Source organism: Oryctolagus cuniculus, chromosome 18, assembly GCF_051225735.1.
Source record: "Oryctolagus cuniculus isolate XC-2025 breed Fujian yellow rabbit chromosome 18, ASM5122573v1, whole genome shotgun sequence".
Classification (NCBI taxonomy): Eukaryota; Metazoa; Chordata; class Mammalia; order Lagomorpha; family Leporidae; genus Oryctolagus; species Oryctolagus cuniculus.
This window is the reverse complement of record NC_142884.1, coordinates 24,854,598-24,877,627: the sequence shown is the minus strand read 5'-3', so window position 1 is coordinate 24,877,627 and position 23,030 is coordinate 24,854,598. Positions and strand designations below refer to the sequence as shown.

The 23,030-nt window shown below is 48.0% G+C and overlaps 1 protein-coding gene across 6 annotated transcripts in view; it reads right to left on the bottom strand.

Annotated features, from left to right (window-relative positions):
• Window positions 1-17,311: 17,311 nt before the first annotated feature.
• The window catches only part of LSM14A (LSM14A mRNA processing body assembly factor), a 56,412-nt gene continuing 50,693 nt past the window's right edge, over window positions 17,312-23,030 (bottom strand). For 3 of the 6 annotated variants that reach the window (XM_017342217.4, XM_008257276.5, XM_089319129.1), the window contains 2 exons: window positions 18,910-18,966; window positions 17,312-18,039 (listed from right to left, as the gene is read on the bottom strand). In XM_017342217.4, coding sequence (XP_017197706.1) covers window positions 18,943-18,966 — 24 coding nt within the window. In that variant the 3' untranslated portion in view covers window positions 17,312-18,039; window positions 18,910-18,942. The remainder of the gene's footprint in view (window positions 18,040-18,909; window positions 18,967-23,030) is intronic. The other 3 variants (XM_002711503.6, XM_051846731.3, XM_089319130.1) reach the window with 1 other exon arrangement.

Genomic DNA, 23,030 nt, shown 5'->3' with positions numbered 1-23,030 from the left:
AAGGGCTGGCTCTTGTCGGGAGCGTGGATCAGACGACCGCAGTGGCACTGACAGAGTTCCCAGGAGGCCACACTCTTCTGTGGACTCTGTGTTAGATGCATTCTCAAACACATGTGACATAATCGACAATCAGATCTGTGTTCCCAGAAGTCCAGTCTGGCCACTACATAGAAAACGAAGTGGAGTAATGCAGTATGGGTGGCGGGTGGCCACAAGGAGGTTACTGTAGCGGTCTAGCAAGCGGGGAAGGTGCTTTGAGTTTGTATCGAAGCAGACAGATGGGGAGGGGGGTTTGGCCTGGGCATCTGAAAGGGAAGCAGATGGAAGATTTCTTTTTTCTCTCTCTCTTTTTCTCTGTCACACTCTTTCATATAAAATAAATAAATACATCAATCACATATGTATAAATCACACACACACACACATCAGAGGCCAGCATTGTGGCAAGCAGATAAAGTTGCCACCAATTTTGTTGACACCAAAATATTTTTTTAAGATTTATTTATTTATTTGAAGACAGAGTTACAGAGAGGCAGAGGCAAAGACACAGAGAGAGGTCTTCCATCTGCTGGTTCACTCCCCAGATGGTCAGAACGGCCAGAGCTGAGCCAGGAGCTTCTTCCGGATCTCGCAAGTGGGTGCAGGGGCCCAAGGACTTGGGCCATCCTCCATTGCTTCCCCAAGCCATAGCAGAGAGCTGTATTGGAAGTGGAGCTGCCGGGTCTCAAGCTGGTGCCCACATGGGATGCCAGCACTGCAGGCAGCAGCCTTACCCACTACACCACAGTGCCGGCCCCGCTCCTGTTTTAGCCCTGACTGCTCCACTTTTGATCTTGGGCCCTTCCCTGCTAATTGCATCTGGGAAAGCAGCAGAAGATGGCCCAAGTAAGCTACTCATTTGGGAGGTGAACCAGAGGATGGAAGATCTCTTTCCCTCTCTTTCTCTCTCTGTCACTGTGTTATTATCAAATAAATAAATAAATAAATAAGAAAAAAAAGCTGATTTTCTGGTTCAAGATGGTAAACCAAGCACAAATGTTCACATTTTCTTCAAACATATTAAAATGACAGTCAATGAGGGGGCCGGCGCTGTGGCTCACTTGGTTAATCCTCTGCCTGCGGTGCCCGCATCCCATATGGGCGCCGGGTTCTAGTCCTGGTTGCTCCTCTTCCAGTCCAGCTCTCCGCTGTGGCCCGGGAGTGCAGTGAAGGATGGCCCAAGTGCTTGGGCCCCTGCACCCACATGGGAGGCCAGGAAGAAGCACCTGGCTCCTGGCTTCCGATCGGCGCATCGTCCGCCATAGCGGCCATTTGGGGGGTGAACAAACAGAAGGATGACCTTTCTCTCTGTCTTTCTCTCACTGTCTATAGCTCTACCTGTCAAAAAGAAATGCCAGTCAATGAGCAAATTGATATTTATCAATGGAATTGGGCAGGGCATTTCTCAATATCTTTCCAGACTGCCAGCTGGCCCGTGCCCTGGGTGTGCTAACCTGTAGGAGGCACCACCCCCGGGGGCCTCCGGAGGCTTCAGAGTCAGAGGTGGCAGGGAGGACAGAGCGCAGGAGTGAGAAGAGACAATGGGAAAACAAATCCCAGGCCTGCTGGATACCAAGCAGTGCCCAAGCCTGTTTGTCCTGCTGCAGCCACAGTTCTAATTATGCAACATACGCCTGTGAAACGCAAACAAGTCCAGAGAGGATTCTTCCCAGCACCTGGCCGTGGGAGCCCGAGGCACAGGCACCCTAGACCAAAGCCTTGTGGAATTCAGAGGTCTCCAGCTCGAGATCAGCACTCGCAAATCCTGCCAGGGGACAAGGCCTGCTCCCCCGGGCTCCGCAGCACGCCTCTGCCCCTCTGCCCGACAGACAACCAAGAAGCCTCAGATTTTTAAATAAAGTCTACTACAGGAAAGAGACCAAGATAAACAATAGGATAAGGCAAGGAAAAACCAGATGAAGCTCCTGGACAAGAAGGATTGAATCCGCACCAGCTCTAGGACCTGAGTAGCGGGGTGTCCCATGAAAGGACAGGGACAATTGCATCAAAGAAACTAACCGAGAACTGGGGCCGGTGCTGTGGCGAAGCAGGTGAAGCTGCCGCCTGCAGCGCCGGCATCCCATATGGGTGCCAATTCAAGTCCTGGCTGCTCCACTTCTGATGCAGCTCTCTGCTATGGCAGCGCCCCTGCACCCATGTGGGAAGACCTAGAAGAAGCTCCTTACTCCTGGCTTTGGATCAGCACAGCTCCATCCATTTCAGTCATCAGGATAGTGAACCAGTGGATGGAAGACCCCACTTTCTCTCTCTCTCTCTCTCTGCCTCTCGTTCTCTCTGTGTAACTCTGACTTTCAAATAAATAAATCTTTTTTTTTTTTTTAAAAAGAAATTAACCAAGAAGTAAAAAGAGCAAGAGCTGAAGGGAAGACACACATCTCTAAGCCAAGGGGGTTTACCAATTGTTCAGAGTAAACTGGGTAACACAAAAAAGACTCATTCAGTAATACAAAAAAGACTCACAGGCACAGAAGCTATTATAAAATGTCAACATGAAGAATTCCGGGAGCAGGCATTTGGCCTAGTGGTTAAGATGTCCACGTCCCATTTCAAGGTGCCTGGGTTCGATGCCTGGCTCTGCTCCCACTCCGGATCCTGGGAGGCAGCAGTGATGGCTCGAGTAATCAGGTCTTTGCTGCCCACGTGGAGGACCTGGGTTGAGATCCTTGCTCCCAGCTCTGGCCTGGCCCGTACCTGGCCACTGCAGGCATCTGGAGAGTGAGACAGCAGAGGGGAGTTTTCTCTGCCTCTCAGACTACAATAGTAATAATGATAGTAATTAATAATAATAATAATAACAATTGCTAAGTTTCCACATAGCAAAAAGCAGGTTGTCTATTGGCATCAGACTTAGCACCACTGCATGCTAAGTCAACGGTCAGCAATTGAGGTAAGAATGGCTTCAATAGTTTTGTTGTTCAGTGAAAAAAGAGGACGTGACAGAGACCTTACTCTCTGAGAGCTCCCTAAGGAAGAATTCCAGCAAGCAGGGGAATGGGAATTATGACTGGTAACCATGGTAACCCTGGAGAGTCATAGAGAGAGACTTCCAGATGGTAACTTTGCATGGGGTGGGCGTTGGGGTGCAATGGGTGAAGCTGATGCTTGCGATACCCACATCCCATATTGGAGCACCGGTTCGCGTCCCGGCTGCTCTGCTTCTGATCCTGCTCCCTGCTAATGCACCTAGGAAAGCACCCACGTGGGAGGTCCTGATGGGAGTCCCTGGCTCCTCACTTCAGCCTGGCTCAGCCCTGGCTGTTGCAGGCTTTTGGGGAATGGACCAGAGGATCAAAGATTTCTCAATCTCTGTCTGTCTTTCTGTAGATGAAAATAAATAAATGAACATTAATAAAAGAGAAAGTAAGTCCTCCTATTGGGTCAGTAGTTGACAAACAGATTGAAGCAATCAGTAAAAAAAGCTCTGGCTGTTGTGGTCAATTGGGAACTGTGTACGGTTCTCCCTATTGCTATAATACTAAAAGGGGGCATGTGGGCAATATATACACATACGCGATTTGGAGAGGGACACTTTCTGGAATACAGATAAACAGTTAATAGTGTTTGCTTTTAAAGAGAGGAACTAGATTTACTTCATACTATTCTGTTTCATTCGAAGTAACTGTGTATACACATTCAATAAAAAAAAAACTTTATTCTCTAATTTAAAAAAAGAGCCCCTGGACGTCATTAAAACCACTAACGAACAACAGAGGGGGAAAATGAGCCAAGACTGCTCATAAAAGGCTCATAGAAAAAGAAGAGCAATGGTTTACACACTTGAGATACTGAGAAGCCATTTTTCATTTCTCATATTGGCAAAGATTTTCAAAAGTTCGTCCTGGCGACCCGGTGAGTGACAGGTACTCTAACAAGCTACCAGTCAAGGGTGGGCACCTGGGACAGTGCTCAGGCTGCTGCTTGGTGGCCCACATCCTGTACTGGTGCCTGGTTCAGGCTCTGGCTCCAGTGCCGATTCCAGTTCCCTGCTGGTGTGCACCTTTGGAGGCAGCAGGCAATGGCTCAAATACTAGGGTCCCCACCACCGTCGTGGAAGACCAGGCTGAGTTCAGGCCGTGTGGCATTCACACTCCAACCGTCAAGGAGCACGGTCACTGCCTTGGATCATGGCACTGGCCTCACCAGTCTGCTTGTTCTAGTTTCTTTTCTTTTCTTTCTTTCTTTTTTTTTTTTTTTTTTTTTTTTTTTTTTTTTTGATAGGCAGAGTGGACAGTGAGAGAGACAGAGAGAAAGGTCTTCCTTTTTTGCCATTCGCTCACCCTCCAATGGCCACCGCGGCCGGCGCGATGCAGCCGGGACTAGAACCCGGTGTGCCGGCGCCGCAAGGTGGAGGATTAGCCTAGTGAGCCGCGGCGCCGGCCCGTTCTAGTTTATTTTTAACACAGCGGCCGCAGGCTCTCTTGAAGTGGAAGTGAGATCGTCATTCCTCTGCTCAAAAGCCCACTTGCTCCGCATCGCAGGAGAAATGGCCATCAGGACGCGAACCCCGCTGCTCCCTCCCTGCCCGGCCCCCACTGGCTCCTTGCACCACAGCCGCCCTAGGGTCTCACCCGCTTCAGGGTCTTCGCGGCTGTAATTTCTTTTGCTGCAATATCCAGTCCCTATCGTAAGGCCATTTCCTCAATATCAGCTTCCTTAAATCTATTTAAAACTAGAAGCAGCAACCACCCCGCGCCACATTGCCCATACATCCTTATTTGACCCTTTCTTTTTTCTCCAAAGCACTTAAGGGTCTTAACATTCCACACATCTCATGTATCTCGGCTCCTCCCATCAAACACAAGCACCAATGAGAGCTGCATTTACTTCCCCTGCAGTTGTAACTATACCTGTTCCATGGTAACAAATAGTTGTTGAATAAACAAATGGTTTTGTGGTGTAGTGGGTAAAGCTGACACCTGCAGTGCTGGCATCCCATACGGGTGCCTGTTCAAGTCCTGGCTGCTCCACTTCCGATCCAGCTCTCTGCTGTGGCCTGGGAAAGCAGTGAAAGATGGCCCAAGTCCTTGGGCCCACATGGGACCAGCATGGGAGACCCGGAGGAAGCTCCTGGCTCCTGGCTTTGGATCGGCGCAGCTCTGGCTGTTGCGGCCAATTGGGGAGTGAACAATCGGATGGAAGACCTCTCTCTCTGCCTCTCCTTCTCTCTGTGTAACTCTGACTTTCAAATAAATAAATAAACTTAAAAAAAAATACATGGTTTCCCCTTTTCCATAGAAAATCAGTAGACAGAAGTAAACAGTAACATGAAAATCAGAAGACCGGAGTAGGAAGGGGGAAAGATTGCCAGCATGGCTGTTGCTTCTCATGACAAGCCCTTCCACAGAATTCACTTTAAAACACACACACATAGGTACGATCAAATTAAGTTTTTAAAATTAAAAACGTATGAAGGGGGCCGGCGCTCTGGCACAGTAGGTTAATTCTCCGCCTGTGGCACCAGCATTCCATATGGGCACCGGTTCTAGTCCCAGCTGCTCCTCTTCCAATCCAGCTCTCTGCTATGGCCTGGGAAAGCAGTGGAAGATGGCCCAAGTCCTTGGGCCCTGCACCCACATGGGAGAATGGGAAGATGCACCTGGCTCCTGGCCTTGGATTGGCGCAGCTCCAGCCATCCTGGCCATTTAGGGAGTGAACCAGTGGACAGAAGATCTTTCTGTCTCTCCCTCTCACCGTGTGTAACTCTACCTCTCAAATGAATAAATAAAAATCTTTAGAAAAAAAAAAAGGTACGAGCGTTAGAAGTAGCCTTTCAGCACTTTGTAGCAGACGTGGAGCTGCAGCTGAGTTGGGGAACATGGCACGCATCGAATGCGGTTTCCAGGCTTCTGGGTCATCGAGGCAGGAGCTGGTGCTGCCGCGTTCTGGGAAGGGCGCGGCGGTTGAGCTGCTGCTTGGGACGCCAGCGTCCAGTACTGAGCACTGACCTGAGGGGCTTCCTCCGGGTCTCCCACAGGGGTGCAGGGCCCAAGGACTTGTGTCATCCTCTGCTGCTTTTCCCAGGCCATTAGCAGGGAGCTGGATCAGCTGTGGAACAGCCGGCGCCGCGGCTCACTAGGCTAATCCTCCGCCTAGCGGCGCTGGCACACGGGGTTCTAGTCCCGGTCGGGGCGCCAGATTCTGTCCCGGTTGCCCCTCTTCCAGGCCAGCTCTCTGCTGTGGCCTGGGAGTGCAGTGGAGGATGGCCCAAGTGCTTGGGCCCTGCACCTCATGGGAGACCAGGATAAGCACCTGGCTCCTGCCTTCGGATCAGCGCAGTGCTTCTCCGGTGGAGGGTGAACCAAAGGCAAAGGAAGACCTTTCTCTCTGTCTCTCTCTCTCACTGTCCAAAAAAGTAGAACAGCCGGGACACAAACCGGCGCCCTTATGGGATGCCAGCGTTGCAGGCGGGGCCTTTTACCCACTACACCACAACGCCAACCCCCTTATTGCCACTCTGAGATCTTCAAGGACAGGCATTAAGAAGTCACATCTGGGCTCTTGGATTTGTGCCAGGTAACTGGCTTTGGGAATCCCTCTCTAGATGCCCCAGGATGCAACCTAAGCAAGCAGCCAAAGCTTCCCTAGATATTGGAGGAAGGTTGTACTTGCTAGATGGGTGCTGGAGGAAGCAGCAGCCAGAGAAGGAGGAGAAACCAGGTGAACACAGCCATCAGGAAGATGCGGCTTTTGGAAGGAAGTGCCCACCCGGATGAGCACTTCCGTGAAGGCAGATGGCCAGAGGCTCACCCGCGGGGGCCACAGGGAACCTCGCTGAGAGCTGTCTCGGTGGAGCAGGTCGGGGAGACTTGGTATGAAAGCAGCTGCAGGACTGAGTAGGAGCCGGTGGAGGCAGGATCAAAGGACACGCTCCTTGAAAACGGGGTTTGTAGCATAATCAACATGGCATGCCACTATTATACCTATAACACATCATTACTTATATACAGCGTCATGCTAGCGTGATAATTAGATGCTAATGGAAGGGACACTTTACCGAGAGAGAATACAGGCTGAGAAAGAGGTGAACTCACAGTGTAAGTCTGGGACCGGAAGCAGGACACAAGCAAAGCTGTGTTTTGTTAAGGTTTCATCTGTTTGAAAGGCAGAGAGAGAGAGAGAGAGAGAGAGAGAGAGAGAATCTTCCATCCACTGGTGCACTGGTTCACTCCCCGGACAGCTGCAAGGTCAGGCTTGGTCCCAGCCAAATCCAGGAGCCTGGTCCCCCACGCAGGTGGCGGGGCCCACGCTTAGTAGGAATGCTGGACTGGAAGCCCACTCCAATGTGGAACGCAGGTGCCCCAGGCTGCAGCCTAACCCACTTTCACAACACCTGCCCTGCAAAGTTCTCTGACGGGAAGTCCTTTCTCCTTTTAAATAGCGCCACCAGGAAACGCTACATGCAGGCAGCGCTGGCAAACGCTCGGAGCCGACAACTCTAGTTCTTGGAGTAACAGACGTTGGCAAGTGCACTTGCTGGCTGCAGAGCTGGGACCACGCACACACAGCTCGCTTTGCTAGCAATGCTGGAGGCCCCGGGGAGGGCACCGGCAGATCCACAGAGGCGCTGGTCGGCTCAACTGTGATTCTCTTCCTCAGGACTCCATGCTGGGGGGTGGCAGGAGACTGACCATGTGTGGCCGAGCAGACACTTTCGGGTTGGAAGTTTCTCTAGGCAGGAGCAGAGGCAGCTCAAGAAAGGAGCAAGGGAGTTTAGGGTGTTTGCAAGCGAAGTGACGAGTCATGGCACCCAGGCTGGTAGGGTGGGGAGGAGGAAGCAAATGAACCCAAAGACAAGCAAGAACCTGGATCTGGAGTTTGGTACCACGCTAAAAATGGCTACTGAGCAAGGGTGTACTAGGATACACTTTATTTTTTAAGATTTATTTATTTATTTGAAAGTCAGAGTTACACAGAGAGAGAGGTCTTCCATCTGTTGGCTCACTCCCCAGTTGGCCACAACGGCCGGAGCTATGACGATCCGAAGCCAGGAGCCAGGAGCTTCCTCCGGGTCTCCCATGTAGCTCTCATGCGGGCCCAAGGACTTGGGCCATCTTCTACTGCTTTCCCAGGCCATAGCAGAGAGCTAGATCAGAAGTGGAGCAACCGGATCTTGAACTGGCATCCATATGGGATGCCGGCACTTCAGGCCAAGGCGATAACCCGCTGCGCCACAGCGCTGGCCCCACACTGCCTTTTGTGTGTGTGTTTTCTCCTTTGAAAAAATTGTTTCTTGAGCACACCAGCTGTGAGATCAAAGTGTGGGGCATTGAGATGTGAGACTTAGAGGTGTTGCCATTGAGGCTGATTGACAAGGCAGCTGTGGGTGGGAGGGGAGGAGAGGGAGGGGTCAGAGGACAAGGGACAGAGTGGGAGTGGGAGGGATGGCGTGCAGAAGTTAACAAAGCGGCTCAGACTGCTTTTCGTTATAGGGCCCGTGACAGGTTTGGCTCGTGCCTGACTTCTGGAAATTTGGATTTCCGTTGGGTTCCTACTATTCCCGGAATTAAGAGTGGCTCCCTGTACCTAAGCTCTTTGCACAATGTGGTTTACTTGTGCTTTGCTTCTGGGACTCGGAAATTTTGGCATGCGCCAGGCAGAGGGTGCCTGCAGAAATCAGGCCCCAGCAAAAACCCTGGGCACCGAGTTCTCAGCTGCCCTAGCAGACAACATCCACATGCGTCACTACGACTCACGCTGGGTACGGACATGGCCCATGGAGCGCCACTTTCTGAGACCCCTTTGAAAGCCTGAACCTGCCTCCCTCCCCTTTGCCTGTGTATCGTTTCCCTTTGCTAACTTCTCTCGGGGATTCCCATCACAAATGGGCACATCGAACAGAAGCTGAACACGACCTGAAGGACTGAAGGGGAGAGGAGACCAGGAAGTCAGAAATGAGAATTTTCTAGATGAGTCATCGGGTCTTCAAGATCTTATAAGCCTCAAGGACACAATGTCCACATCCTGAGCGTGGCCTGTTGGGCAAGAAACAGGCCAGTGCCACCAGTGGGAAGGGTGACGTGGGGAGCAGCATCCCAAGGGAGCAAAGGCACAGGGAGGGTGAACTTAGGGGCTCTAACGGGTGTACCTATCCATGTCTGTTATGCACCTTCCATTAGGGTTTCCTGGTAGCTTCTGGCCGGAAGCCAGTGTCTTGCAGTAGCACACCAGCACAGAGCGGCACCCTAGCTGGCCGTGACGGTCTCATTGGCCAGGCTGCAAGTTCTCCAGAGATCCGAGTCAGCACTCCTCTTGCCCTCTCTAGTTCTGGCTTCCCTCACAGGGGACAAACCACAGTGCCAGCATCGTATCAGTAGTCAAGAGCCAGCAATTACCCAAACAAGCCATCAAGAGAACGGATAAGCTGCAGTTTGTCAGGACAATGGAAACGAACAGTCCATATCCAAAAGCAACAATACAGACGAACACCGATGGGACAATGCCAAGCAAGTTAGCCAAGCACAAGTGCATAGTGTATAATCTCATTTATTTAAAGAAAATAAAACAAGGCCGGCGCCGTGGCTCAATAGGTTAATCCTCCACCTTGCGGCGCCGGCACACCGGGTTCTAGTCCCGGTCAGGGCGCCGGATTCTGTCCCGGTTGCCCCTCTTCCAGGCCAGCTCTCTGCTATGGCCAGGGAGTGCAGTGGAGGATGGCCCAGGTGCTTGGGCCCTGCACCCCATGGGAGACCAGGAGAAGTACCTGGATCCTGGCTCCTGCCATCGGATCAGCGCGGTGCGCCGGCTGCAGCGGCGGCCATTGGAGGGTGAACCAACGGCAAGGGAAGACCTTTCTCTCTCTGTCTCTCTCTCTCACTGTCCACTCTGCCTGTCAAAAAAAAAAAAAAAAAAAAAAAAAAAAAAAAAAAAAAGAAAATAAAACAAAACCAAAGCACTTCTTACCTAGGAACTCAGGAGAGCGGCTGGCCCTTAGGGAGCAGTGGGAGTCTTTGGGTATTGTTAATATTCCGATTCCTGGCCTGGAATTATGTAGGTAATTTTTTAAAAAAGATTTATTTATTTATTTTGAAAGTCAGAGTTACAGAGAGAGAGGAGAGATAGAGAGAGAGAGAAAGAGATGTTCCATCCGATGGTTCACTCCCCAATTGGCCGCAACGGCCGGAGCTACACCGATCCGAAGCCAGGAGCCAGGAGCTTCTTCTGGGTCTCCTGCGCGGGTGCAGGGGCCCAAGGACTTGGGCCATCTTCTACTGCTTTCCCAGGCCATAGCAGAGAGCTGGATTGGAAGAAGAGCAGCCAGGACTAAAACCGGTGCCCATATGGGATGCCAGCACTTCAGGCCAGGGCGTTAACTTGCTGTGCCACAGCACCGGCCCCTTGTAGGTATTATAATATATATATATATATTTTTTTTTGACAGGCAGAGCTAGACAGTGAGAGAGACAGAGAGAAAGGTCTTCCTTCTGTTGGTTCACCCCCCAAATGGCAGCTACGGCTGGCACGCTGCGCCAATCTGAAGCCAGGAGCCAGGTGCTTCCTCCTGGTCTCCCATGTGGGTGCAGGGCCCAAGGACCTGGGCCATCCTCCACTGCACTTCTGGGCCACAGCAGAGAGCTGGACTGGAAGAGGTGCAATCGGGACAGAGTCTGGTGCCCCAACTGGGACTAGAACCCGGGGTGCCGGTGCCACAGGCAGATTAGCCTAGTGAGCTAATGTGGTTTAATTATTTTTTTTTAAAGATTTAATTTATTTATTTGAGAGGTAGAGTTACAGACAGTGAGAGGGACAGAGAGAAATGTCCTCCATCTGTTGGTCCACTCCCTAGATGGCCACAACGGCCAGAGCTGTGCTGATCTGAAGTCAGGAGCCAGGAGACTCCTCTGGGTTTTCCATGCGGGTACAGAGGCCCAAGGACTTGGGACATCTTCCACTGCTTTCCCAGGCCATAGCAGAGAGCCAGATCAGAAGAGCAGCCGAGACTTGAACTGGCACCCATATGGGATGCTGGTGCTGCAGGTGGAGAATTAACCTACAGTACCACGGCGCCGGCCCCTGTGATATGTATTTTTAAAAGATTATTTGAAAGGCAGAGTGACATAAAGGGAGGGACAGAGAGATCATCCATCTGCTGGTTCTCTTCCCAAATGGCCATAACGGCTGGGACTGGGACAGGCTGAAAGTCAGGAGCCAGGAGCTTCATCCATCTCCCACGTGGGCGCAGGGGCCCAAGGACTTGGGCCATCTTCCGCTGTCTTGCCAGGCGCATTACCAGGAAGCTGGATAGGAAGTGGAGCAGCCAGGACTTAAACTGGCACTCAGATATGGGATGCTGGTGTTTCATTACACCAAAACACTGACTCCGACGTGTATTTTTTTCTACATGCATCTTTAAACTTTATAATGAGAAAACAATGCTGCTTACTAAGCTGAACGCAAAGCGCAGGTTTCACAATAGTACGCACACCATAAATCCTTTTTTGTTGAGAAGCTTAAGGTTGTGCAGAACAATGCCAGGTGGAATACTAGAACTCACGTAGTTCTCTGTGTGGAGGGACGGCAGGCGATTCCTGCTCACTGCCCCCTGCTTAAAAAAAAAAAAAAGACAAAACATCCTCCGTATTGTCATACATTACTTCTATGATAGGGGAAGAAACCTGTATCTAATCCCAGCCTGCAATGGGCCATATACCCACCCTTGGCACAAAGAAATCATCCAAGTTACTCCTAAGGAAAAATGTACCAAATGCTCTCAGCGCTGGCAGGGCTCTGCACTGCCACGCTGGGACGTGCGTTCTCATCACGGCACCGGAGGACTACGCAGATTAGGTGAGACCCAGGCCTCCGGTGGTGCAGCAGAGACATCTGGTCAACACGCTCCCCACCTCTGTACCGGGATGCCATTCCAGCACGCCCCGGGGTTCATTACAGTATCGCGTGGGCCCAGGCTCTCACTCCCCCTCCACTTCCAGACCGGAGGGCAAGGCAAGCCCGGCTGGGCCACGCGCTGCTTGTCGGCTGCTCTTTTTCCATGCAACTGCACTGAGTGACGATGAGTCACTCCAAGCAAGCCTTATTACTGCACTGAAATACGCTTTGGCCTCACAAAGCTGCTTTGTTTCCTTATAACCACAACATGGGCATCAGTTCATTTGAAAGCATTTCCTTAAAAATCAACCATGAACTGAAATTAGACTCAGGTCTATTTTGCTATGTTTATGACCTAAACCTGAAAATATTCTGATCAGTCAGCCAAGTTCATTAACTGTGAGTGGAGCTGGAATTCAGAGGACACCCATACCCTGGGCTCACAGCCCTGCCTCTCAGAGAACAGAAACCACATTAGATTCATGTTCTACCTTGGGCTCTTGCAGTCGGTTTTATAAATGCCTCAAAACCCACAAGCCAGCTCTTACTAACATGGGCTCTGATCAACTGTGCGTTGCTCTTCCTCGGGCAGCCAGGACTGCCCCCATAGGAGCAACGCATGGGCCCTGCCCCTCTGCCTTCCCAGGGCACACACATGAGCCGCTGACCGGCTGGCAGGTGCTGCTGGCTTCCCAGTCCCTGCTGCTCAAAGCTAATACCCTCATTTGCCTTACTTGACCAACTCCCAGCCACAGGTCAGTCATCCCTGTGTCCCCCCCCCCCCCCCCCATCTTGGGAGAAGCCACAACAGCACAATGAACAGGTCCCCATTTATCATGCTTAGGGTCAGAGAGTAATGACATTACTTCCTCAAGTTCAATTCCACTTGTACGAAGACTCGTCACCTTGTAAAGTCTTAACAGAATTCAGCAAACTGGTGACATTTGAACTCCCGCAGGAAGACTACTGGCCTTGATCACCTTATCCTGTGACACTCTCTGCCTTCACAATTTGCAATCAGCTTATTCTCAGAACGAAGAAGGCAAGGGTATCCTGTACCACATCGAATCCAGATGGGACTGGATCGGAAGTGAGTCACAGAATCTAAACGACCTTCTCAGAACAGCACAGGTTGCTTCTCAGCCTATGCTGTGAACACAGGGACCCTGAAGAGGGAGCAGCTTCTCTGACAGGCAGATGACTCGAGAGACAGGGACAATGCCTATGTAAACTTCAGACGGAAACACCACCTATCCGTTTCCTCCACGCGAAGGCTGGCTGGAGTCTCTGGACTCCCAGCAGCCAACTCGGGAGAAAACTTGTGTCTTTTATTTATTTTTTAAATTTTTTGACAGGCAGAGTGGACAGTGAGAGAGACAGAGAGAAAGGTCTTCCTTTGCCGTTGGTTCACCCTCCAATGGCCACCGCGCTGCGGCCGGCGCACCACGCTGATCCAATGGCAGGAGCCAGGTGCTTCTCCTAGTCTCCCATGCGGGTACAGGGCCCAAGCACTTGAGCCATCCTCCACTGCACTCCCTGGCCACAGCAGAGAGCTGGCCTGGAAGAGGGGCAACTGGGACAGAATCCGGCGCCCCGACCGGGACTAGAACCCGGTGTGCCGGCGCTGAAAGGCGGAGGATTAGCCTAGTGAGCTGCGGCGCTGGCCTGAAAACTTGTGTCTTAACACCCCTCTCCCTTCCAGACTGTCCTGCAGAAATGTCCCCCTCCCTCCCGGCTTCATGCTGCAGTCACAACCTGGACATACTGGATTTGGAAGGGTGGGAAGACAGTAAGATAATCCTTCTGTGGAAATCTTCACCAAGGCCCTTAAAGCAAGGGGCCGGATGAGACGGCTGTGATGACCCACCATTGTCTTTCCCAGCTTCTCTGATCAGAGCTGCCCGTGGGGCTAATGGAAGACTCCCGGGCCGTATTAGAGAACTTCAGACTCTCCGGGGGTGAGGTATGGACTTCGAAACCCCTCACTAGATTCTGATTAGGGATCAGACTGTGGGCAGAGAACAGAGAGCCGTGGTAGAACAGACCCCAGGGTTACAAACCATGGGCAGTGCAACTGGAAGACTGATCTGTATTTTGTACTTTCGTGTCTCAAAAAATGATCCCCCACTCATGTCTTCCTGTGTGGAGAAACTTCAAAGGGGCATCACTGCATTTTGGACTAATTTAATAGGTGGCACTGTACAGCTCAGGCCAGGGCATTTACCATCCCTGGCCTTTTTTTTAAATTAGGAGGCAGAGTCAGATGCAAAGAGAAATCTCCCTTTTGTTGGGTCACTCTCCAAATACCAAACACCCAAGTAGCCAGGGTTAGGCCAGGCTGAAACAGAAGCCAGGAAGTCAACCTGCATCTCCTGTTACTTCAGCTTAGTGCTGCCCAGGAAACTGGAACTGGGGGCAGGGTTGGAACTTGAACCAACTTGAACCCAGGCACTCCAACATGGGATGTGCGCATCCCAAGTGAGGTCAGAACCAGGTCAAACGCCTGCCCCGGGACCTTACTCCTTAAAATCCGAGTGATCTTCCTAGGCACTTGACAACCAAAACATAACCCATTACATTCCAAACACCCCCCAGCCTGGGCCACCAACCTCCCCCTGCCCGCAGCTACAGAGCTGCATTCACATTCTTGACACCCCCCCACCCCCCATTTAGCCGTCTGTGGAGGGATAAATGGGCGAGCGGGCAGGCTTCCATTTCCGGCACCTGTCTGCCCACGGGCGGTGCATTCTCATCAGAGGTTTCCAGCTTGACCTGTGCCTCACTGACTGCTCAGGTCACTTTTTTTTTTTTTTTTAATATTTATTTGAAAGGCAGAGTTAGAGACAGGGAGAGACTGAAAGAGAGGGATATCTTCCATCTGTTGGCTTACTCCTCAAATGGCTGCAATGGCCAGGGCCAGGCCAGGCCAGGCCAGAGCCAGGAGCTTCATCTGGGGTCTCCTACATCGGTGGTAGGGGCCCAAGGCCCAGTCATCTTCCGCTGCCTTCCAGACACATCAGCAGAGAACTGGATCAGTGGGGGCTCAATCTGGCACCCGTATGGGATGCTGGCATCACAGGTGGTGGCTTAACTCGAAATGCCGGCCCCTCATGCCATGGATCTTAACTCAGAATTGTACTACGCTTGGGAGGGGAAGAAGGACTTTCAGCTTTTTCAAACATTTCTGACAGCTGGCGCTGTGGCTCACTAGGCTAATCCTCCATCTGAGGTGCCGGCACCTGGGTACTAGTCCCAGTTGGGGCGCCAGATTCTGTCCCAGTTGCTCCTCTTCCAGTCCAGCTCTGCTGTGGCCCGGGAAGGCAGTGGAGGATAGCCCAGGTCCTTGGGCCCTGCACCTGCATGGGAGACAAGGAGAAGCACCTGGCTCCTGGCTTCGGATCAACGTAGCTCCATCCGTAGCGGCCATTTGGCGGGGTGAACCAATGGAAAAAGGAAGACCTTTCTGTCTCTCTCATTGTCTACTCTGCCTGTCAAAAAAAAAAAAAAAAAAAAAAAAATTCTGACAATACCTAAAACACAGAAATTAAGTTGGAAGTTGATTTAAATATTACAGGGGATATACATGTTACAATTAAATTCTCACACTTTCTAAAAAAAACTTATTTGGTGGGGAAGGAAAGTGCTCCTCCATCAGTTAGTTCACTCCCCAAATGCTTGCAACAGTCCACTGGCCAGGAACAAAGCTGAGAACCAGAAAGGAAGCAGGTCTCCCATAGGTCTCCCATAGGGGTGGGTGGCAGAAACCCACTTACTTGTGCTATCACACAGAATTTGCATTAGCAGGAACTGGAGCCAGAAACTGAACCCAGGCCACACCAAGGGGGAATGGAGGTGTTTAAAAAAAAAAAAAAAATGAAGAGCACAAGAGACAGAGAGGGAGAAGGAAGGAGATAGATCAGAGTTCCATTGGCTGGTATGCTCCCCGAATGCTTGCAGTAGCCAGGGCTGGGTCAGGCTGAAGGTAGGAGCCTGGAAATCAGTCCAGGTTTCCCACGTAGGTGGAAGAGACCCAACTACTTGAGCATCTACCTGCCACCTTCCAGGTGTGCTTTATCAGGAAGGCAGGATTGCAAGCAGAGTCGGGACTTACACCCAGTTACTCTGATGTGGGATGTGGGTGTTCTGAGCCAAGCTGTCTTAATAGCCGGGTCAAATACTCTCCCCTGCTGCTTCGTCTTACACATGGCTTTCACTGTTTCCACTGGAAGAGAGTTACTGTTGGAAGAGAAAGAACGTTGACGAACATTTTTTATTGAACAGTTTTATTCTGTGTTAGAATAGAAACCTTGCTTTAATATTGTAAGGTGCACTGCAAGTACGCCATGCTGCCGAGTGATCACTGGGGCACTCAAGGCCCTAGTCAGCGCCCCAGAAGCCTGGGGACATGAGGGAACCGGTACTTTCAGAGCATGGAGAACTGGTATGTACAGTTTTCTTCTTGAGATCGGCCTGGGACATCTCCAACAGTCTACACAGGTGTTGCCATAGCACTTCTTTGATGCTCAGAATGCCTCAGAAATGTGTTTAATATCATGATTTGTGGGTCCTCCAAAAGGTTTTGCTGGTACATGCAAGCAAATAGTACTAAACAATATTATCTACACTATGGCTGCCAAGGACTGGATCTTAATAATATGAAACCAAATTACAAAACATTTCCTTGTAGAGCTATACAAAAGATATAAAATTAAAATTAAAAATATCAACCATCTTTAAGTATTCCAATTCTCCTACAGTGCAGTATTCCACATCGTTATCACTACTGAATATTTTAACTACTGAATGTTAACAAAACTCAAAATTGATAAAAATATTTAAATCTTTGGATCCCTTTATTTAATGGCCTTCATAAAAACACAAAAATGGCCAGATTTTTTTCCACCATAGCTTAAAATATCAAAAAGATCTACTAGCAATTTATAATTAGCAATGAGTCATTTGTGGGTCACAGGCCCAAGGACCAGTGTTGTGATGTGTTACAGGCTGCCAAAGTAACTTCTAACACTCTAGAGTCCTTTTGAAACATAATGGAATGAGTCAAGGTATCATGACTAAATTCCAGGCATATCAGGAAGAACAAGTTAATTGAGGCATAGTCTTTAATGTCTTAAAAAAGGGAGAGGATTCCTTATCTGAAAATACAGCTGAGTACATTCTTATCTATGATTATTTACATTTGTATACTGAAAATATCTATTATTTGGACAAATCCTGTGATATGCCATTTGCTACAAAATGAAGTTCTTACAACGAGCATGAATAATTTACCCTTTTTAGATAATGAAAGAATGTATCAAATCTTCATTTATGTTCCAAACATTAAAAAAGAAATCAAAAATCTTAAGCCTGGAAAGCTAAGAAAAAAGGCCCACCCATAACTCATCAACTTCTGCAAGGACACAGTATGTTTGCTGACTTTAAAATGTTTATTCTTTAAAAAATTAGTTGCTTTTTATACAGCTATACAAAGTTCTTAATGTTTCTTTGGCAATGGAATATAATGGAATTTTACAACTATATAAAAAAGTTACCTTTGCCTAAGAAACAGTATTTACTGTGTGTACATAGTTGACTGACAAAATTCTCTACCATCCAGCACCCTAATTAATTGACGAAATAGGCTACCTCATATTACAGGATTTCCAAAAAGAAAGAAAGAAAAAGAGAGAAAGATATAGACACACACACACCCACACACATACACACACACAACCTGCTGTGGCTCAAAACACAGTATCACGGCCCTATCTGCAGGCAACCTGCAATAATTGCCAAATACAATTTAGTGATAAGAAAAATCCTTTCAGTGATGAAAAAATACTTATAAGTCCCATTGAAGTACTGCTTTAGTTTAACTATACATAAGAAATTACTTAACCTTCTGCTATTCCAAATATATTTAATGCTCATTTTTTAAAGATGAGCCTTCCTCCCCCCAAAAGTAACTGCATTTTATCTTTGAAATGAAGCAGAAAAACAAACGAACAAAAACCCAGTGCTGGTGACAAATATACAGCAAATTCACTTCTTCATTCTTCGCAAAGACTGAAACCAATTTCCAGGACCATGAAGAGCTAGAAATTCACTTATTTTCAAAGACTGGTTTGTTGACTATGCAGCAACTTTGTTGTCTTTCTAAAAAGGAAAATATAAAATTAGCTCATTCCTCAAAGTACTGGTTAATCAGTAAGCATTTCTTTTTACTTGCTTAAATTAATTACCCACTTTTCACTTTCATGGAAAGTCCGTTTCACTGACTTTCAGGAAATGCTTTTTTTTTTTTTTTTTTTTTAGCTTCCACACACATTGAGTAGCTCACTGTTTATGCATTTCCCTGTCAGTGGAGATTAAAGCAGTGGTGTGCTGGGTTGATCCAGCAAGAAGGCCACCCTAAGACACAGGGGTGCCACCACTACCTTTGGTTGCTCTACTAACTTAGACTTTCAACTTGGTAATCAAACTTAGCAAATATAATTGACAACACACTTTGAACCAAGTGTCATAAGATCCCTAATTTTTAATGTCTTTATTAAGAAATAAAATATCCAGACAGTAAAATACCATTTCTTTCCAAAATTTCATGCCCAGAGAAAACAAATCTGTTTAAAAGGCTAATATTTAAGTTTGAAGTAAGTTCTAAAAAACAGTGAGGTGACTGAGAAATGTTTAAGCAGCAGCGAGTAGAAACCACCAAAATCTCAAGGAGCTTTGTTGTAAGATGATTTCAGACTGAAAGCCTTGTACACAGGGGGTGGGGCGGGGCTTCCATGTCCCTCCAGACAGCTGCTCCCTCACACCTGATTTCATCCCCACTGTTATAAGCAGACACTTCCTGGGTAAAACACCTCATTTCCTCTGTGTATACCACACCAACCTATTTGTAAAATGTTAAATACCTATGGCATGGTATATGTTGGTATAGAAAAATAATGAGCTAAAGATGAACCCACCGTCTCCCACAAAAGCCAAACTTTCCATCTCCCAATTTATTTACTTATTTTTTACCTTTCAGAAAGTAGTTCGATCAATCCAGACCTTTTAGGGTCCAAAAGCTGTAGTTTTCTGAAAGGTAAAAAAAAGGGAGCGAGAGGAAGAGAGGAGAGGAGAGACAAGGGAGAACAGGAGAAGATAAAGAGGGAGAGGGAGAGAGGCATGCCAAGTCATTTTGGATACTTCATTGTCTCTGGACCCTCTCTCAAGAAACAGACTCAAGTGCGAGGCCATCTGTCTAACCCATCACAGCGGCTTAACCTATTTGGCGGCAGCACTGTTTTTAAAATAGGAGCTGGCTACACTCTTAATTACCCCAGTCCTGATCTTACTTCCAAAAAGAATGAAAAAAGGTTTTTCACAAAAGAACCAAACTTACCAAAAGTTTACGTTTCTAATATTATCCTCAAGGAACATTGGCTGGAAGTTACGAGAGTGAATTTTGGCTTTATTAGTTTGGACCTAGATCAAGAGAATTAACTTCTTGGGGGTCCTTAGTTTCTAACCATCTAATGGGGTAGGGCAGGAGAGAGGTACTAGTTTGGCTGAATCTTTTATTTAATTATTCATGTATTTTTAAAAAGATTTATTTATTTATTTGATAGGCAGAGTTACGGGGTGGGGGTGGGGTGTGTAGATATCTTCTATCCACTGGTTCACTCCCCAAATGGCAGCAACAGGCAGGGCTGGGAGCTTCTTCTGGGTCTCCCATGTGGGTATGGGCCCCAAGCACTTGGGCTATCTTCTGCTGCTTTCCCAGGCGCATTAGCAGGGAGCTGGATCAGAAGTGGAACATCAGGGACTTGAACCAGCACCTATATGGGATGCCAGTGTTGCAGGCGGAGGCTTAACCTACTGTATCACAGTGCTGGCACCCTCGTTGACTCTTTTAAGGATCCTATCATTACCCATGTTTCTGTTGAACTACCAAGTCTGCTTATGCTCATCCCAAGACTGTTAATGATGTGTGCCAAATACAGCAGACAGAACAAAGCCAACGTGTCTTACTCTCATTTCTGGAAAGAAGAGTCAGATGATGTTTAAGAAATAAGTTGAATCCTTAAAGTAAATCTCCTTCATGTAAGAGTGGTCATTCATTATTTAAAACCTCTAAAGGTACCAGAGGATATGATCTAGAAGCTGATCTAGGTTGCTGAGGTCAGGGCACTAGTGGCAGATGGGGCATTCAACTCTGGAATGGACAATCAAGGGCTAGCTACACTGACAGGCCTTTAGCCTCAGTGAGGACTGAAGGAGTGACTTCCCAATCAACATAAGCGATTAGTTCAATCCAACTATTGCTGCATGCTGATGAAGTGTTTTGGTAGAGAGAGTAGAGACATTCATTCACTAATGTCAAGAGGCCCCCATCTAACTGGTGACACAGAACAAAACAAAACCCATGAAAAAGAGATGGCTTACATCTGTTACAGCCAGCTTAGGGTCTGGCATATATGAACAATTTTGCGTGTTTGGTAAATGAATGAAGCTAGTGATGGAGTCAAGAGTAGTGTGTATAAAAGATGACCATTAGTCAACTGGCTTGAATCAAGTAGGTTAAATGCGAATGAGAAACAGGGCAGGGTATATCCAGTAGGCCCTTACAGTCAGGGCTAGGTAATATTACAAGTTCTAACCACTAGGGTAAAATGCCTGAGGGTCCACTGAATCCATCGCTCCTTGAAATACCCAAGCAGAGGTTGGAGTCTATCCACTAGTGTGGATAAAGACTTATGCAGATAACCTCTGCAATGCATCTGAATTTTGCAATATGTGGTAGGGGTTTTAATAAGAGGTTAAAATGAGCAATGTGACATGGCTTCAAAAAACATTTGTGTTAATAACTGCATGTAGCATGCACACAGTCGTTACTCAATAAAGGTCTGTTGATGACTATTCAAAAAAAAGGAAATAACCGTTCAGTCATACTGAGAAAATAACACTATTTTTTCAAATAAAACTACCACACACTAGAGAGTATATATATTCTGTGCACTTACAAGGATAGAGTTAAATAGGTTGAAAATAAAGGGAAAGATTTTCACTCAAATTGTGTGTGTGTGAGAGAGAGAGAGAGAGTGAGCGGGGGGGGGGGGGGGTTGGAGGAAGGGGTGGTGGTGGTGGGAGTATAGATCCTAACTACGAGAGCATTCTGGGACTCCTAATCCCCAAAAGGGACTCTACAGAAGAGGTTCATGGTTTGGCTGAACAGTCAGGCTTCTCAAATGTTTTCCAACTCACAAAGTGTAAGATCTTCAAAACACGTATTTTAGATTAAGCTGTGTGCAACTCTTTCCACAAATGTCAAACTGAGGGTCTGAAGGTTTAAGAGCTCAACTGAGGTCACACTAGCAGCAATTACTAAAACTGTCATCTGGATTGAAGTCTAATTTAAACGTATTTTTTCTCAAACCAAGTTCACTCAAAGTGGTCTGCAATAAGGAGTTGCTACAGGTTCTGATATGCCTGAAAGAGGGTAAAGAGAAACCGAAGGCCTGAAGACCAGCAGGTTATTACGGCAGCTGGCAGGGCCATCTCAAAGGAATGAATGTGGTGACAGGGAACTGGGCCCTGATCTGGGCAGTAAACTGTTAGTTAACTTGGAACACGGGAAGGAGACAGAGCTGCGATGACTGGATGAAGTCAGTTTGAGGAACATTAAGTTTAAGGTGTTGGCAGGACAAAAACAAGTGAACACAGAGAAATGCATGGGAGAAGCACACAAGGTTCAAGCTGAAAAACGGATCTGAGGGGTTGGCACTGTGGTGCAGTGGGTTAAGCTGCTGTCTCCGACTCCTATGGGCACTGGATGAAGTCCCGGCTGCTCTGCTTCTCATCTCCTGGGAAAGCAGCGGAAGATGGCCCAAACTTAGGCCCCTACGGAGTGAACCAGTGGATGGAAGATCTCACTGTCTTTCCTCTCTCTCTGCCTTTAAGTAAATAAATAAAGGTTTAAAAGCAAAAAAACAAAAACAAAACTGATTTGAAGCGATAAATGCAGAAGCTCACAAAGGTAGGAGCTGGAGATCAAGAGAACACTCAAACAAGTATGCATACATGAGAGCGAATGTGCATAAATGCTCACAGGGAACAAACCGAATATTCCAAGTAGAGGACTGAGCAAAAAGACCCTGAGATAGGGGTACACTTGGAATAAAACAAGAAGGCCTACATGTCTTCAGCAGACCGGGTGAAGGAAGAAGTCCTGCTGGCAATAACGATCATAGCCAACGGACCTGGAGAAGCAGGCAGATCGTGAAGCACCTCAGAGCCTATGCCGAGGGACACTTTTATAAAAACTGTGCGTGTCTGTATGTGTCAAGACTATTACAAAAAAATTGGGAAGATCTTAGGCTGACTGAGTAGTCAGGCACTAAAGGCCAGTATTTGTGAAAAGGCTACTGAATTCTCCAAGAGGTCACTGGTAACCTCAAGAACAGTAATAGTGACAGGTGGAGGCTGGCACTGTGGTGTAGTAGGTGAAACATCTGCCTGTGCCACCAGGATTCAAATCCACTTCTGATCTCACTCCTTGCTGATGGCCTGGGAAAGCAGCAGCAGATAGCCAAAGTGTTGGGCCCCCGCACCTATATGGGAGAGCTGGAAGAAGCTCCTGGCTTCAGATAGGCCCAGCTCCAGCCATTGCAGCCATTTGGGGAGTAAACCAGCAGATGGAAGAACTCTCTCTGTCTGTAACTATGACTCTCAAGTAAATAAATAAATATTAAAAAAAAAAATAGTGACAAGTAAGAGCCATTCTGAAATTTCTAGAACAAATTCTCCCAGCTGGGATGTTGATTTTGCAAGTCAGAAGTTCTGCAAACAGCTCAGATCACTGTGGCTAAAGAGGATGAACTAATGATTTGAGGCTAATCTTCAGCAGATTTTGCTGTGGTAGCATATAGTATCAGAAGCATCAAAATTAATAGACCAGGATTGAAAGTCATTAATACTCATTTCCTTCTCCAGACATCTCAACAACAGCCAGATTTCAACACTGGGCCTGGAAATTCCTTCCAGGAGGGCTTTCTGTTTGCAGCTGCCCTCTGCTACTTGTAGACTTTTTTACAAGGAATTCTTATCACCTCTGTTATTAGTTTCCTGTCCACTACTAAAAATGAACAAACTAGGAGAGT